The sequence below is a fragment of the Penicillium canariense genome (assembly GCF_028826845.1).
Source record: "Penicillium canariense strain IBT 26290 chromosome Unknown utg000001l_segment0_segment0, whole genome shotgun sequence".
NCBI lineage: Eukaryota > Fungi > Ascomycota > Eurotiomycetes > Eurotiales > Aspergillaceae > Penicillium > Penicillium canariense.
The window spans coordinates 1,933,542-1,947,839 of record NW_026622728.1 but is presented as its reverse complement, the minus strand read 5'-3'; the positions used below and the strand labels follow the sequence as shown (position 1 = coordinate 1,947,839).

At 50.8% G+C, this 14,298-nt stretch overlaps 6 protein-coding genes across 6 annotated transcripts; 1 reads left to right on the top strand and 5 right to left on the bottom strand.

Annotated features, from left to right (window-relative positions):
- Positions 1-1,688: 1,688 nt before the first annotated feature.
- Positions 1,689-5,238, bottom strand: N7482_000672 (uncharacterized protein; the record flags this gene model as incomplete). Its single annotated transcript, XM_056682797.1, has 3 exons — positions 1,689-3,529; positions 3,730-4,907; positions 4,970-5,238. 3 exons carry the CDS (start codon positions 5,236-5,238, stop codon positions 1,689-1,691), a joined length of 3,288 nt encoding a protein of 1,095 aa, XP_056546403.1.
- A 1,348-nt stretch (positions 5,239-6,586) lies between these two features.
- On the top strand, positions 6,587-6,865 carry N7482_000671 (uncharacterized protein; the record flags this gene model as incomplete). The annotated part of the gene is made up of 1 exon (XM_056682796.1): positions 6,587-6,865. The coding sequence occupies one exon, from the start codon at positions 6,587-6,589 to the stop codon at positions 6,863-6,865; it is 279 nt and encodes a 92-aa protein (XP_056546402.1).
- A 789-nt stretch (positions 6,866-7,654) lies between these two features.
- N7482_000670 (alpha/beta fold hydrolase) lies at positions 7,655-8,608 on the bottom strand (the record flags this gene model as incomplete). The annotated part of the gene is made up of 1 exon (XM_056682795.1): positions 7,655-8,608. One exon carries the CDS (start codon positions 8,606-8,608, stop codon positions 7,655-7,657), a length of 954 nt encoding a protein of 317 aa, XP_056546401.1.
- Positions 8,609-10,115: 1,507 nt separating this feature from the next.
- Positions 10,116-11,024, bottom strand: N7482_000669 (uncharacterized protein; the record flags this gene model as incomplete). Its single annotated transcript, XM_056682794.1, has 1 exon — positions 10,116-11,024. The coding sequence occupies one exon, from the start codon at positions 11,022-11,024 to the stop codon at positions 10,116-10,118; it is 909 nt and encodes a 302-aa protein (XP_056546400.1).
- A 1,347-nt stretch (positions 11,025-12,371) lies between these two features.
- On the bottom strand, positions 12,372-12,899 carry N7482_000668 (mitochondrial 37S ribosomal protein uS14m; the record flags this gene model as incomplete). The annotated part of the gene is made up of 3 exons (XM_056682793.1): positions 12,372-12,434; positions 12,506-12,677; positions 12,778-12,899. 3 exons carry the CDS (start codon positions 12,897-12,899, stop codon positions 12,372-12,374), a joined length of 357 nt encoding a protein of 118 aa, XP_056546399.1.
- A 662-nt stretch (positions 12,900-13,561) lies between these two features.
- Positions 13,562-14,097, bottom strand: N7482_000667 (F1F0 ATP synthase subunit i; the record flags this gene model as incomplete). The annotated part of the gene is made up of 4 exons (XM_056682792.1): positions 13,562-13,620; positions 13,767-13,817; positions 13,944-13,973; positions 14,061-14,097. The coding sequence occupies 4 exons, from the start codon at positions 14,095-14,097 to the stop codon at positions 13,562-13,564; spliced, it is 177 nt and encodes a 58-aa protein (XP_056546398.1).
- Between the last annotated feature and the right edge of the window lie 201 nt (positions 14,098-14,298).

Genomic DNA, 14,298 nt, shown 5'->3' with positions numbered 1-14,298 from the left:
GTAAGAATTGCGGATGAGCCATTGACGACCCGATGTGGTTGCAATTACTCGATGATTGGCAGTGGGTGGCCAAGTACACGGCGGACAGGGCCAGTCAACGAAGACAGGTCGTGCAAATGCACGAGGGAGAACTGATGGTCACTGGGCGAATACCCTCACCTTTGCCTTATCGGGGAGATGTCTGAGCGCGGCGCCTGAGCGACTTCGCTACCTGCCGCAGGGCGGTTCCTAGGATCCGCTGGGCTGCAGTGAATATTGGGGGGTTGGCCCCCGTCCCCGAGGGTTGTCCAGACACACTGCTGAATTGTGGCTTTGAACCATGGTTCGGATGACCATAAAATTTCTGTATTGGAGGCAAAGACCCGGCCGGTGGGGTGGTGGGTGGTTGGACGATAGAGCAGGTCGGCTATCGAAGATCCAGGCCTCCAGACGACTGCGCATCGGGCACCTCCGATGCTGCCGCTGGGTTAGTACCAGAGTGTACTTCAGTGGACGGCGGAGACGGGCTTATCACTGGGCCGTCCCATCCGACTCCCTCTTTTATCGGCGCCTGTTACTCGATCAAAACTGCCCGTATTGTTCCGACCATTTCTCTTACTCGATCGAAACGCTCAGCGAGTCGCAGCCGGCCTTGCATTCTCCGACTGCGCTGTCAAAGTGCTTGGTATTGGCCTGTGACTGACTCCTTTCGGTCGCCCCTCAGGGTGGTTCGCTCTCCCTGCGGTCGGCGGCCTCCGGTCGAGGAGGAGGCTTTGGATTCCCATCGAGTAACCACCCGCCACAATGGGTTGTCTCCTCTGTTCAGATGCGATTTGGTTCCACGATGATGAATGATGATGAATGATGATGAAACACGATGGGTGCGATGGGTGCGACGAGGGTAGAGATGGTAAGTGGGAGGTTTAGTTTCTGAAGTTCTTTGCGGGGTTGAGAGAACTGCTCGTCTCGCCCTCGGGCTCTTGTGACTGCTGCCCGCCCAAAAAGCAAGGAATTTGGCCGTGATTGCGCCATCCCCGGCCAACAGTACCGCTGCACCCACGAACCCGATGCTTAGTGAGACATGCCGCAATACACCCAGAAGGAATGCCTCGATCTACTCATTTCGCCTCATACACAGGAAACCAAGTACAGTACTAACATCTAAATATTTCTCGGATTCTCGGGGAATATCTGCAATTGCAAATAGCCTCTAGCAGAAAAGAGTATTCAACATTTGTTCCTGCTATTCAATCCCTAATATGAAAGTATCCCTACTGGCAATACCAGCGAATACCACTACTATCTTCGATAGTTAGAATTATTCCGCCATCCGGAGTGGGTTGATATGATAGGACTCACGAAATGGATGATCGAATATGCAATCATATGAAACATGCAGACCCCAATCCTCAGAGACTGCCGTCACTTCCATACCACTTGCAATATACCCTGGGGAAAGCAGATCCGGCATATGAAAATACTGTTCGTGCAAATAGGCGCATCATCGCTCTGCGGGAAGTCACTGGTGCAGGGAACTTCGCCCATGCCGTCACAAGCGAGTGACCCGACAGTGTCCTTATCCCCCGTGTACACGCACGCGATAATCCTTGGCCTTGCCATCCAGGTCTTGGAACTTGATATCCGGGGGTAGCCAGGACCGGGTCGTGTCCCCGTCAGCCGAGATGGATCCTATCGAATCATCGCACCAGTTAGGGATAGTGCCCACGGTGGGAATATAGACGTCCCAGGTCCAATCGAAGCCATTCGAGACGACGATGCCGATGTACATCTCGCCCGTCGGCCTTCCGGTTCCGGTTGGGGAGACCCCGGATGAAGTCGTTGAGGTCGATGAGGTGGTTATATGGGACGCAGTGGAGATGGTTGGCATGGTACCAAGGCAGTACTTGCTGCTTCCCCCATCCTCGGCCCAATGGGCCGATGTGCAGTAAACAACGTCGCCATCGGATATGGTGCTGGTGATAGGGCCGACATTGGCATCGGTGTATAGCGGCGGCAATGTATGTCCAAGCGCAGGGCTGATAGTTGGTCATTCCGGAGGTCGAACTCATGATCGCGTAGACTCCAGAGTGCCCTTCACAGTAGCAACTATCCTGGTCCGTTTGAGAGTCATATTGATTGATGCAGGTTAGAGCAGAGGTGGTAGTGCTGGTCTTGGTGGCCTTGGTACTAGTCATGCGAGTTGAAGTAGCAGTATGGCTGGTAGTCCTCGTCGCAATACCGCTACTCGTGGTCGTGGCAAGTGTGCTCGGGGTCGTACTAGCCCCAGTCTGCGAGAATGCCGACGAGAACGCTGCCAGAATGGAGTCATCCTCCGACATGATCGATGCCGCCAACTTGTCCACCTCCCCGGTATCTATCGTGGTATGAGGGTAGACCCACTCGGTTCTATCAGTGAATGTGGGGCAGGCGGAGGCTGCTGTTCCTGTTCCACACGGTTCAGAGGTAATGATGGTGGTTGCGGTAGTACCGGTGCTGGAACATGCGTCTGCCGTCGTGCAGGAAGTAGTGAAACAGGTGATGGTTGTGGTAGATTTACCACTCAGAACAGTCGGGCTGCATGTGACCTCACAGTCTGTAACAGTCTGAGTCTTGGTGCAGGTCGAGGTTGACGTGGTTGATGTCGACGTTGTCGAGGAATGTGTTGAGGTAGGCCCTGTTGTTGGGTTGTCATCCTTATTCGGATCGTCCTCGGGATCGCTATTTGGCTTATCGGCCGGGTCAACATCTGACCCATTATCTGTGGAGCTGGTGTTCTCGGGCCCGCAGAGCCACTTGAGGATAGCAGGACATTTCAACTTGGGGTTCGAAATGGATGGCCTAATGGGATCTGGGATGATAATGCCGCCGCCGCTATGGTCATTGTCCGTAGACGGAGGCCATGACTGGAGCGCAATGCCACCTGTTCCAACGTAAATTGGGCCCGTTGTAGTTTTCATGCTAGACACGATATACTGCGTAGTGATGATTGTGGGTGTTGTCAGAGTTTTGAGGCCCGGCAGGGTAATCAACCCGTAAAGTCCAGTGGTCGACTCGTCGGATAGAGTGGTCCAATCCTGAGTGGACGTCGCCGTCGTGATGGGAACTGTAGTTCCACCGATAATCACGTCGCCACCACCTGTTTCCAGAGAGATTGTTTCTGTGCCAACTGTAATGAACCCGCCAGGCGTGAGGGTAGTGGAACCGATTTGGAAGCCCGTGGGGTCTGCTGTGATAGTGAGAGTTCCAATGGTCAATATCTCATCAGTATGAGATGGCTTTGGAGTTGGGGTGGTGGGGGTTGTGGTAGGTTTAGTCGAAATGGTGGTGGGCTTGGTCCGAGTGGTCGTGGGCTTGATGGAGGTAGTTGCGGGCTTAGTGCTTGTTGTATGTGTGGTCGTACTAGTCGCCTTTGGGGAGGTTTTGGGTGTGGTGGTAGGTATGCGGTGGGTCGTTGGGGTCGTAGTCGTCGCGCCCGTTCTACTCGACTGTGTAGTTATTGGAGAGTCGATATGAGTCGAGCTACCGTCGATGAACAGGCCACCGCTGGGCCCTAACGACAAGGGTTGTCTCTCTGTTTGCTGGGGTCTCTTTCTATCTTCTATCTTCCTATTCCATCTTCCAAGGGCCATCACTTCAACGGATCCCAAACCTTGAATTCCCACCCGCCAACCGAGGAATCCCTTTTTCCAATGCCAATCCTCTTGATAAGCCCCGTTTGTGCCCCGTCAGCCGTAAAGATATCATCCAAACTCTTGATAGGCGCCCGTGCCGCCTCAGGCTCCATGCGGTCCGCAACAAGCTGCTTCACGCTCAATCTCGCACGGACTTCTTCAATGTCCTTGATGCGGATAGTAATCAAGGCTGCAACGGTAAGCCAGATGCCCAGTCCGATCATGAGGGCCACGGAGGCCAAGAGAAAGTAGAGCGGCACGGTGGGGACCCGCGCAACGATTTTCGTGGTCCGCTGCCGACCTCCAAGAATCGGGGAGGCCTGAAGCGCCCCGGAAACAGTCGACAGCAGGATCCGACTATACTCGAGCGCGAATATGTCGGCCATGTCCTGTGTATCGTTGGCCAGGATGGCACCCAAATCTGCGGCATCGCGGAGCTTGATATCCCCGGAGTTGAGGTTGGAATCTGCCGCCACGAGAGCTGTGCTCGTGGAGCTGTTGCTGGGAGTCGTCATGAAGTCCGTAATAGAGCCGTTCACGGCAGTATATGTGACATCGTACACGGTGGTATTGCAGAAGAAAAGGTAGCCGACGCCGCCGAACTCCTGCGCGATGACCCCCAAGTCGTTATACTGGATAAGCTTGAGGCCAGCACCGGCGGATGGGTCCGTAAAGCCTCCGAACCCGATGTAGAACGGGTTGCTGATTGTGTCATCCACCGATGTGGCGTTCTGGGTGCCGGTGGCGTCCGTGAAATAATGCTTGGAGAAGTCCAGACGGGGACCGTTCACTAACCCCCACCAAGCAGTATGCTTGGCGCAGTGGAACCAGGAGCCAGCTCCCGAAGTGATGTTGTCACGGCTGACATTGCAGTCTGCCGTTGCAGACTGACATTGTGTAGAGACTGAGAAAGTGGTGGCGGTGAAGTCGTGTCCTTGATCTCTACCGTTGTTAGGGATCCCGAGGAAGGCGTGGGTAGCGTCGGTACCGTAGACTACATTCACGCTTCTGGTCGTGGAGATGTTGTTGAAGACCTCGAGTGTAGTGCTGGGGTTCAGGAAGTAGCCGCCTCTGATACTGGGGGAGAAGGAACAGGGACGATTCCACTGCTGATTGAAGGTATTGTCCTGGGTGGTGCAGTTGGAGTTTAGAGACATAGAATATGTGGCCGTATCGCTGCGAAGGGGGCCAAATTGGGTAAATTCGGTGGGATCCGTTTTGAAGTGTAACCAGGTCTCTCCTATGAAGATCAGAGCTCTATTTCAGAGCCACTATTAGTATCATTTGGTCTCTGTGGGGGGCAGGGGAATGTCTCATACCCGAAAATCAAGGTCAGGCAGGCTGTTCTCCCCAGATTGATCAACTGTGGGGGAGGTTTGGTTTGCTTCTGACTCTTGCTGAATCGAAACTTGAGCCACCGCCAGACGGTGAAATACCCGGCATTTTCAATCAGGTCCAGCATCAGGTAATAGTGGAAGGGCGATAAAAGCGCGCCCGGATTGCCATCTCTAGTTTTGGTGAGCACCGCCGAAGCTAAGGGGTATGCGGCTAACCCGGCGGCGACAGTGGTCAGGAATCCAGCAATCATACTCGACAGTGATGCAATTTTCATGAGTATTGTCGGGTTGATGTCGACATATAATGCTCCATGGTCATTTTGCAGGGTTCCAGATTGGACCAGGATCCCACTTGGCGTAATCTGCTCAACTCGGTAGTGATAGATGAGGACGAGAAGAAGAGCAACGAGGGCAGCCAGAGGAAGGGTTAATATAAGAAATCCCAAGAAGATGTTTGCATATTTCCCGGTGATCCTTCGAGGTGGTCCTAAGTTGTTCGTTGATACGGTAGCATAAACAGGAGGAGCCATCATGGGAGAGTCGTTGGATTGTGTAAGACTGGCTCAGTTTGTGGTCAGTTTTGGGCGCTGGCTCGGGCTCAGATAAAAGCTTTCCAAAATCCGCCTTGTCGGTTATTCTTGACTTGCTTGCAAAAGACATACTAGGCTTGCATGGGCTGAACGATAGCCCAAGTAACCCCATTGGCCCAGAAAATAAATTGGCTGGTGGCTGGCCGTCTAGAAACGCCCGATCTCTCTTTGCAACCAATGACATCCCACGTGTTACGAGCCTCCAGGGTCCCAAGCTTGAAGCGGCACCCGACAGCCAATCGACCCCCGGACGCTATGTATTAGCGCTATCACGTGTCGCCCCTGACAGTCCAGGCACGACCCAAAGAGTCCGGGATAAGACGCTTAGGGTCCAAACAGGGACGGGAGCCAGAAATGACCTTCGACGAACCATACCACTGTTCGCAGCGTGACCTAACCAAATGGTTCGATAAGACCGATATTAATTAGACTGTCGTCGATAAATAGCTCTAGAAGTGGTCGAATCTGTTCTGCCAAGTCAAGGAACTGAGGTTGAGTATTTGTTTTAACTATAAAGACGACCAAGTCTCTCCGACCGCTGGACGGAAATGGGAGAAACGAGGTAAATCTTCTATAATAAGAAGGATGCTCGATGAGCGAGACGTATAGCTAGATACCGAATAGGAGCCTTCTGGTTAGAGACCAATCTGGAGTAGCGTCTATAATTTAATACGATGCGATTTGTCTTCGTGCTACCTCGGCCCGTACTGTTAGCTGGACCTAATAGGAAAAAGATACTATTAACTTAAAATATACTATATGAGGCGCCTAGTGACTTACGTAGAAAATGGTGGCATTCTAGAGTCGTATAAGGACGTGCCGGAAGCAATCCGCGAAGAATTATAATATAGAAGAGTAACAGAGACTGGAGAAAGACAAGCGTAAGGGAGATCCTACTTTTGCGCAGGGTATAACGTACCCTCCTATCAACATCAACGTTCTGCACTCCCAATCTTCCGCCCCTGGAATAGAGATTTCCGCTGCCCAGAAGGCAGGTGACCCGACGATTATGGGCCTACTGGAAATTCCCGGACCTAGAGACGTAGCTGTCGAAGAGTACGGTGAACGGCAACAGTCAAATGTCACTGATGACAATCTCAAAGCTGCGTTTCGACAAGCGTGTAACGTTACGCTCGAAGATGGTCTTGATCTTAAGCAGGTCTACAAAGATCAAGACCCAGAATTCTTCATCGGCAAGGGAATAAAAAAGGACATTGCCCGTCGTTTCGTAGAGGATATTCCTGGCTTGGTCCAGAATGTAAAGAAGGCAACGCATATTTATGAATAATTCAGAACTGGTAGGAGGGCGTCCTGGCGTTGTCTCATCATTGGTTGGAATTATTTGTCACGTTACAATAGATAATGCGGTCCTAATGTTGTTGATAAACCTCTATCCTGCGTCATTAGTTGAGATCTACGGTTTCTGGACCCACACCACTCTTGAGGCTTTTGAAACGACATAAGCAAACCCAACATAATGAACGAAATTGCACCAACATCTTCATGTGCGACTATCGGGCAAAACGTGAACCAAGGTCAACGGTCAACCCCCACCACCACTACCTGAACTACCACCGGGCTCAGTGCAAACGTTGAGGATGTCAATCGAGAACTACTTCTGTTAGCTTTCTCTTTACTGACGCAATTTTCGCGACCTAGATATTCAGTATCGCAGCATAAGGCTTGACCCTTGTACGAGCTGCCGACTGGAGCCAGTCAGCGTCGCCAATAATCGAAAACGGATTACCCCCAGACACTCAGGCTTTGTTTCTCGGCCCGTACCCGAAAGCACGCTAATTCGTGTTTGACTAGAGCGCAATACAATCTATTTTCTAGAAAAGACTCCTTTATTTCCAGAACGACCCAATTACGTATAATACGGTATATGACACGAAACTCCTATACTTACCTCAGTGCCCCTCCGTAATCAATCTCATGGCACACAATACCAAGAAAATGAATTCTTTTCAAGGCTAGGCTTTATCACTAACAGCATGAGGTACCATTAATACATTTGTTATTAAGTAGGGGTCACTTCGGTGTTCGTCTCCGGGAAGGCTTTATAGCAGATTGAGAATTATCTGCAGCTATCTATGGTCCACTGTATCTCTTTAACTATGCTCTGTGGCTGTAACAGCTGCACATTGTGACTGCAATGCAGGCGAATAGATCTGCTGAGACGAGAAAGCCTCAAAAGTTCTCTTTGCCAGTCCTCATTCATCTCGCGCCATCTATCGAGACATTTTCGAAACAGAGCTCGTTCTTCTTCTGTTCCGTTGCCTGCAGCCACTCCAAAGTAATAAATTTTCTGAAAATCTTCAGGCGTATCCGCAATGATTACACTGACTGGATAGTCCTTCAGAGGTAGCTTCTCGAGTTGCTTTTTGGAGGCCAATGCTAGTCTGTCGTTCGGTACCGCCTGCATCTCAGCAGCCTCAGTGGCTTGATGTCGGGGATTAGCCTGCTCGTCTTTAAAGGCTTTCCACTCCTCCTGGGATAGGACATGGGACGTCGCAAGACCGGTAGTTTCAACAAAATCCTGGCCACCGAGGACTGGATAGAAAACGTCCCAACCCCAAGCACCACCGTCAAAGATATGTTCAGTATTGCAATCCACGAACACCATGCCCACGATATCATTCGGCCTGAGTTCAAGAAACTCGCGAGAAGTGTAGCCTCCCCACGAGTGAGCAACAACGATAAACGGAGGCTCAATACCGGCGTTCTTTAGGAGAATATCGAGCTCTGCTGCGACTGATGCTGCAGATATGCTTGGTGGTGTCTGGTCGGGACCTTCGCTCCTCCCCATCCCTGAACGATCGTAGTTCAACCATCGAGCAAATGGAAGCACAAGCTTTCGCACTGCAACCCACTCATCGATCGTGCTGCCAAGGCCCTGCATGAGAACGACGATAGGCTTTCCAGGCTTGCGATCGGGCCCCGAAACGGACAGATAAAGGTTATGGGAGCCAATGGAGACAAGTCCATCCTTGTCACCTTTGTCCCAGTCAATTTTAGAAATTGGTTGCATTGTGAACTGGATATGTATCGAGTTGAGTAAGCAATTAATTGACGTCGAGTTGTTTGATAACGGGGAAGTAAAAGATGTCCAAGCAACCGCTTTTTAACTAGTTAGTTAAGCGGCTCGCTTATTAATGCAATGGTCGCCCTTAGCCTCGGAGGCTACGATAAACTTGCTGCCTTGCTAACCACGCTTAGACGTTTGGAGCAGAGACGATAAATGAAGTTTTTAACATGACCTTGGACGCCTGGATCTATTCCTAAATAAAGCTTGCACTCCTTCAATTCGATGTAGCCATAGCTTGCATGTTGTGGTACTAGCCATTGGCGCGAGGTACAAATTCAAAAATTTGCCCGAGGGACATAGTAGAAACAGGATTGGCTGCCGGCTCTCAACCTGGGCGGGGTGAAAGATCTACCCTACCTCTTTTGATCCCTCTCTAGAATTCCAGAGAAAATTACGGTAATTTACAATGACTCATTAGACACTAAAGTCCAATACGTTCCATAACATGATACTTTTAGGCTGATGTTGTTATTAAAGTAACGTTATAAGGATTAGCGGGTTTTCGGGTACGGGCCGAGAAACAAAGCGTGAGTGTCTGTCCAAGGATACTTGATGAATAATCGGACTCTAATGCAAAAATGATTAGCGCATGGCCCCTTTCAGCCAATGGTTTGTGTGGGAGTGGAAGACTGCCTCACCGATTGGTCTATTTCTGCCACGGTTCCACTATGTTTATCCTAAAGCGGAGGTCATTAGCACCAGTTAAATTGACGCCTGCCCATATGATTCGTGTGCGCGACTAAAATCCATGTTTTATCTGATGTCGAAAATTAGACGTACGGCGAACCCACATGGAAGTGCAAATCACGAAGACATCAATCTCTGATTCGGTAGATCCGGGAATGCCCAACAATTTAGAGGGCGAACTAGCTAGTAAACAACGAATAACAACACTAGTGTGAAGGGCTAAAGCCAAAAGGCATTCAAAATCGGATTGCGACTCAAGGACGATGTGAGAAACTACAAAAACACCGCCATCGCCACCGATGGAACGCAATACCTTGATAAGTATATGACTCCCGGGGCGACTCTGCTCCATGAGATGACCCATCAGGTTTTTGATTCAGGTATGCTTCGATTTCATACGGCACTCGCGGCCTCGAGCATCGTGCTAATCCTCATATCTCGCAGAGAATGGACCGCCAAATGGGCTTGGGTACTTGTTCGTGAATATCATACAAGGGAGAACCAAGCCGAATCAGGCCACCATGAACGCAGACAGTTACCCCTATTTCGCCGTGGCCGCGTATCTACCTCAGGTTGAATGGCACTTGGGTGTCGCATGGAAAATAAGGGAGAGGGAGAAGGATATTCATACTACTGGTCATACTTAGAAGGAATGCCATCTGCTAGGTGGGCTAGTGCATATCCCAAGTTGTTGTCGTCGCGCGCAAATCATCAAGTAATCAATGAGGAAATAAATACTTGGAACAAGACATCAAAATACACATTAAAAAATCACGCATGGCCCTTTTCTCTTTCGGATCCCTTGACTCTGGCCCAAATAGTCATTGGTCGCTAACGTTCCGGTGAGAAACTGACGCTGGGTCCCTTTGGCTCCCGTACTGTCAAAGAAGATATGGACATCCTCTTCCCACGTGAGCTCCTCCTCTGTCTTTCCGAGTGCCTGAAGAAAGGGGGCTCGATAGCCCGCGTTGGCGGTCTTCATCTGCTTTCTCAACGATGGTTTCGCGAAGAGAGCTGCGCGATCCTGAAGGCTCTTCCACTCGATGCAAAAAAACAGCACCCTGTCTCCATTTGGTAACACGAGAGAGTTAGTGGAGTAGGACCTCACTGGTGCATGCGATAACCCTTCACATGAGCCTCCCGGCAAATGCGGTTCGAGGAACGGATATAACATCATTGGACGCGCGGGATTGTGAAAGGTCATGAACTCCAAGCATTTCGGGCCGGAATCCGCACCTGGGTGAATAAGCCAAAGGCAATTAGGGAGTTGAAGTATAGCGTCCGCCGAAATAGGTGATCTTAGGAGAGGCGAGAGCAACTGTTTCAGTGTCGAGGTCTCGAGCGTACACTCCGCCTGGAGAGCCTTGAACTTGTCGTCCGAGCATTGGGCTAGTGGATGTGCAGTGGGGTCAGAAACGCAGAAAGGCGGCTTCGGTGGGCAGCCAAGCTTACGGTATAGATAGATGACTTCCTGAGGGTGCTCTTGGTTCACGCAGACATAACTGTACTCTGCGATCTGCAGGCTATAGTCCGGAGGCTGAGTGTCGGGTGCTTCCAGGCCCATATCTCGTAGTAGCGCCAGGCTCTTGTACCAAGTATTGTGCAAGGAATGAGATGGATTCTCCATATCCGTTGCGGAATCCCGCAAGCTCAATGCAATCATACAAGCCATGGTAATTGTGGATGCTGTTGAAGGATGTTCACATTGCGAGCTAGAAATACTTCAATGACGTCCTGGCCTCAGCGTATTCGGCCTCAGCAGGATCAGCAGTCAGCACACAGCCTTGCCACCTCGCCAAGGTCTGATCCTATGAGCAGTAGCTAGGCAGCTGCATATTCATGATCGGGCCATACAAACCCCGAATTGGAAGATGAGAGTTATTGCGGCCGTTTGAGATAGATGATCGGGATGCTGGCTCTAGCCCCTCAGCTGCTCGGAAGGGGGCTAAAAGGCGATCGGTAGTTGCCATCAACCACGCTAATCATAACCGGATGCTATGGAAGGGTCGGCAATCCGGTTCCATTGGGATTGGATCGATCGGTCTCTTGTTATTACGACCATATCACCGCTCCACGGCACAGGGCATATGATTGCGAGGTGCCAACGCAAGTCAGGATCAAAATTTGTGATAATTAGCCTCTCAGGTGTCCGCAATTTTAGATTGAAATTGGAAATCAAGAAATCGCATTTACAATTTACCAATCACTAATGATTGTTTAAACTTGCGTAATTTCAAACTTCCCCTGCGCTAGGATCTACTTGGCCTTCCGCTTGCAGACATCTCGTCCTGTTCGAACACTTTCCGATAGAAAAACATGATCCTAACCTTCGGTCTAGAATAGATGTCCATGAGATAGCTTATTCAACAATCTCAAAATGACTGCACGGCATGGAGCTACTTTGCTTGTCAATAATTGATGATGGGCAGCTATACAATGTTGCGAAAGAAAGGAAAAGAGCATGTTGTGATGTCCAATCCGATACCATTCTAGAGCCCGTAATATCCTCAGTGCCAGAAAAGCACCAATCCATCAATTTTCATTCCGTGGAAATAGGTTGTGAAGTACTAGGCGAGCAACGGCGGGGAGATGGCTGCTGCGATAGCCATAAATCTTGCCGCGGGCGCGGTAGACTTTAGCTGCGTTTGAAAGGTAACCTTTGAAATGAAAGAAAGCGGGAAGAGGAAGTTGGAGCGATGGGGTAAGGACGAAGGAGGCTGGAATCAATGACAGACTGAAGGTGAACCGTAGAAGGCTCGACTTGAACCGGCTGTCTTGTTGCCTTGCGCGTGGACAACTGCCTAGGACAAGCTCTTTAGGAAAACACCTGTCAAGAGCTGATATTCAAGGCGATAGAAATGCATGTCATGGAAATTGACTAGAGAGACAAGGCAAACAATCGGAAATATTTGTATACTGTACACGCTCCACAATGAAGCAAAGAAAAACGCCATGGTGCAAGCCCAGCCAACCCAAAACTCTCATATTGACCCAGGGATCCAACTTCTTCCTTCATCCTCTACCAGCTTGCCTTCTTGACACCTGGAAGCTCACCTGCAAGAGCCTGCATGCGGAATTGGAACTAGAGCGGGGAAGCAGCACGTCAGCAACGAATATTCGAGAGTCACCATCGTCCCCCAGGCATTCACTTACTCGGTTGAGTCTGAAATTGCGGAACACACTACGGGCAGTTCCCGAAGCCACACAACGGTTCTTGATCTGGGTCGGGCGGGTGTAGCAGTGCATCTGCGACAGCTGGAGCTGGGCCTGGGCGCGAGTGCGCTGAGGGAGGCTAGTGTTGCGAATGACGTAGCGAAGCGCTTGTCTGTTCAAATAAAAGGTTCAGGGTTCAATGTCACTCTTCATGCTGAGAGCTTTCTTTCCCGGGCAGCAGTCTCTGTTCCGCAGAGTGCAGGTTGGCTTACCGTTCGGGCTCCATCTGGGCAAAGGCATTGCGCTTGTTGTGATCCCGGATCAGGCGGGTGTTGACAAACCCAGAGAGGTCGAGCCTCTTGGGGTGGAACATAGAAGACGCCACTTTCGACATTGTGGCACGTTCGGAAGGGGTATTGGGGATGCGATCGCGAAGTAATGGAGGTTCCTGGCGGCGAGGCGGAGTTGGCAAAAGACGAAAAGATGCGGAACCCGATCGGGTTTAGCGTGGGTCAAGATTGCCTCGTCGGCATCGGGTATCTCCTCTGGCAGAGGGTCTATCAGAACTCTAACAATCAAATGAATTGCCTTCTATCAGATCGGGGGATAACTTTATTGCATAGAAAACTATAGCTTGAATGGAAAGTGTTAATCCCGCTGAATCCCACGACTAAAAGCCATATATCAAGATCCCACTACGCCGACAGCCTACGACACCCAAAAGACATACCAATGCTTCGGAACAACCCGCTTCAATACAGGAAGATGCCTTTTGGTTATGGTAGAGAGATTTGCCAAAGTCAAAAGCCACGAGGAGACACAGGGGTCGAAGTTCAGTAGTGGTACAGCGTGTAAATTGATCCAAGTCAACCTGTAAGGTATCTTCTATATGCTTGGACAGAGGGCAAACTACCCGCGAACGTTAAACGCACAACATTGGCGAATCAAAACCGAGGCCCGGGATCGTTTCCGTTCATGTTCCCATCGCAACGACTCGATCGCTCCAGCTTCGCGCCACACGGTGACATCTCAGCAGTCCATCATGGTCGGTCAAATCTAGTGAGAGTTGCCGGCCTTAGCGTTGGGGTTGCGGGGATCGTTCTTGTGCTCGGCAGCTATAGATATTCGAGTGTCAGTCGATGCGTTCTAGACATAGGAGCGATGGTCGGGCAATCTCGGAGTATGGCAGTTGCTCGAGAGGTCCCGCACAATGCCGATTCTGATTGAATGGGACATCCAAAAAGTCACAGGGAGCACTCACTGTTGGACAGAGCGTTCTGCAGAGAGTTGACGCCGTAGAGGACAATGACACCTATAAAGGAGACTGGTCAGAAAGCGAGTTCCCGGGTGGACGTTTCGAGCGGGCGGCAAGTTTTGAGGCGGGCAATCAATTCGGATAAGGACCCATTGGGGCAGAGAGAGGTTCGAATATTCATACCGGCAGCGAAGAAGGGGGTCATGGGGCCGGCTGTTGAACTAATGCGTCAGTTACTCAAATTCGTGTGCAGCACAGCTCGGGCGTGGGAAAGCAGGTCGCGATCCTGGAATAACATACCCAGGAGGCCGGGGAACTTCTTTCCGAGGAGAGACATAGTGATAGAGTGGTGCGAATGCGAGGTTGATTCGGTGTTCGCGGGGGTCGATGGTGCAGGAGGAAGAGGAGAAGTGAGGTTTGGAGTTTGCCCGGTCCGAAGCGCCATACTGCTTTGGGAAGGGCGGCTGGCCGCTTTAGCCCGACGGTTCCGATGCACCGCCAGTGTAAACAATCTCTCCCCGCGGTCGCATCTTCGCAA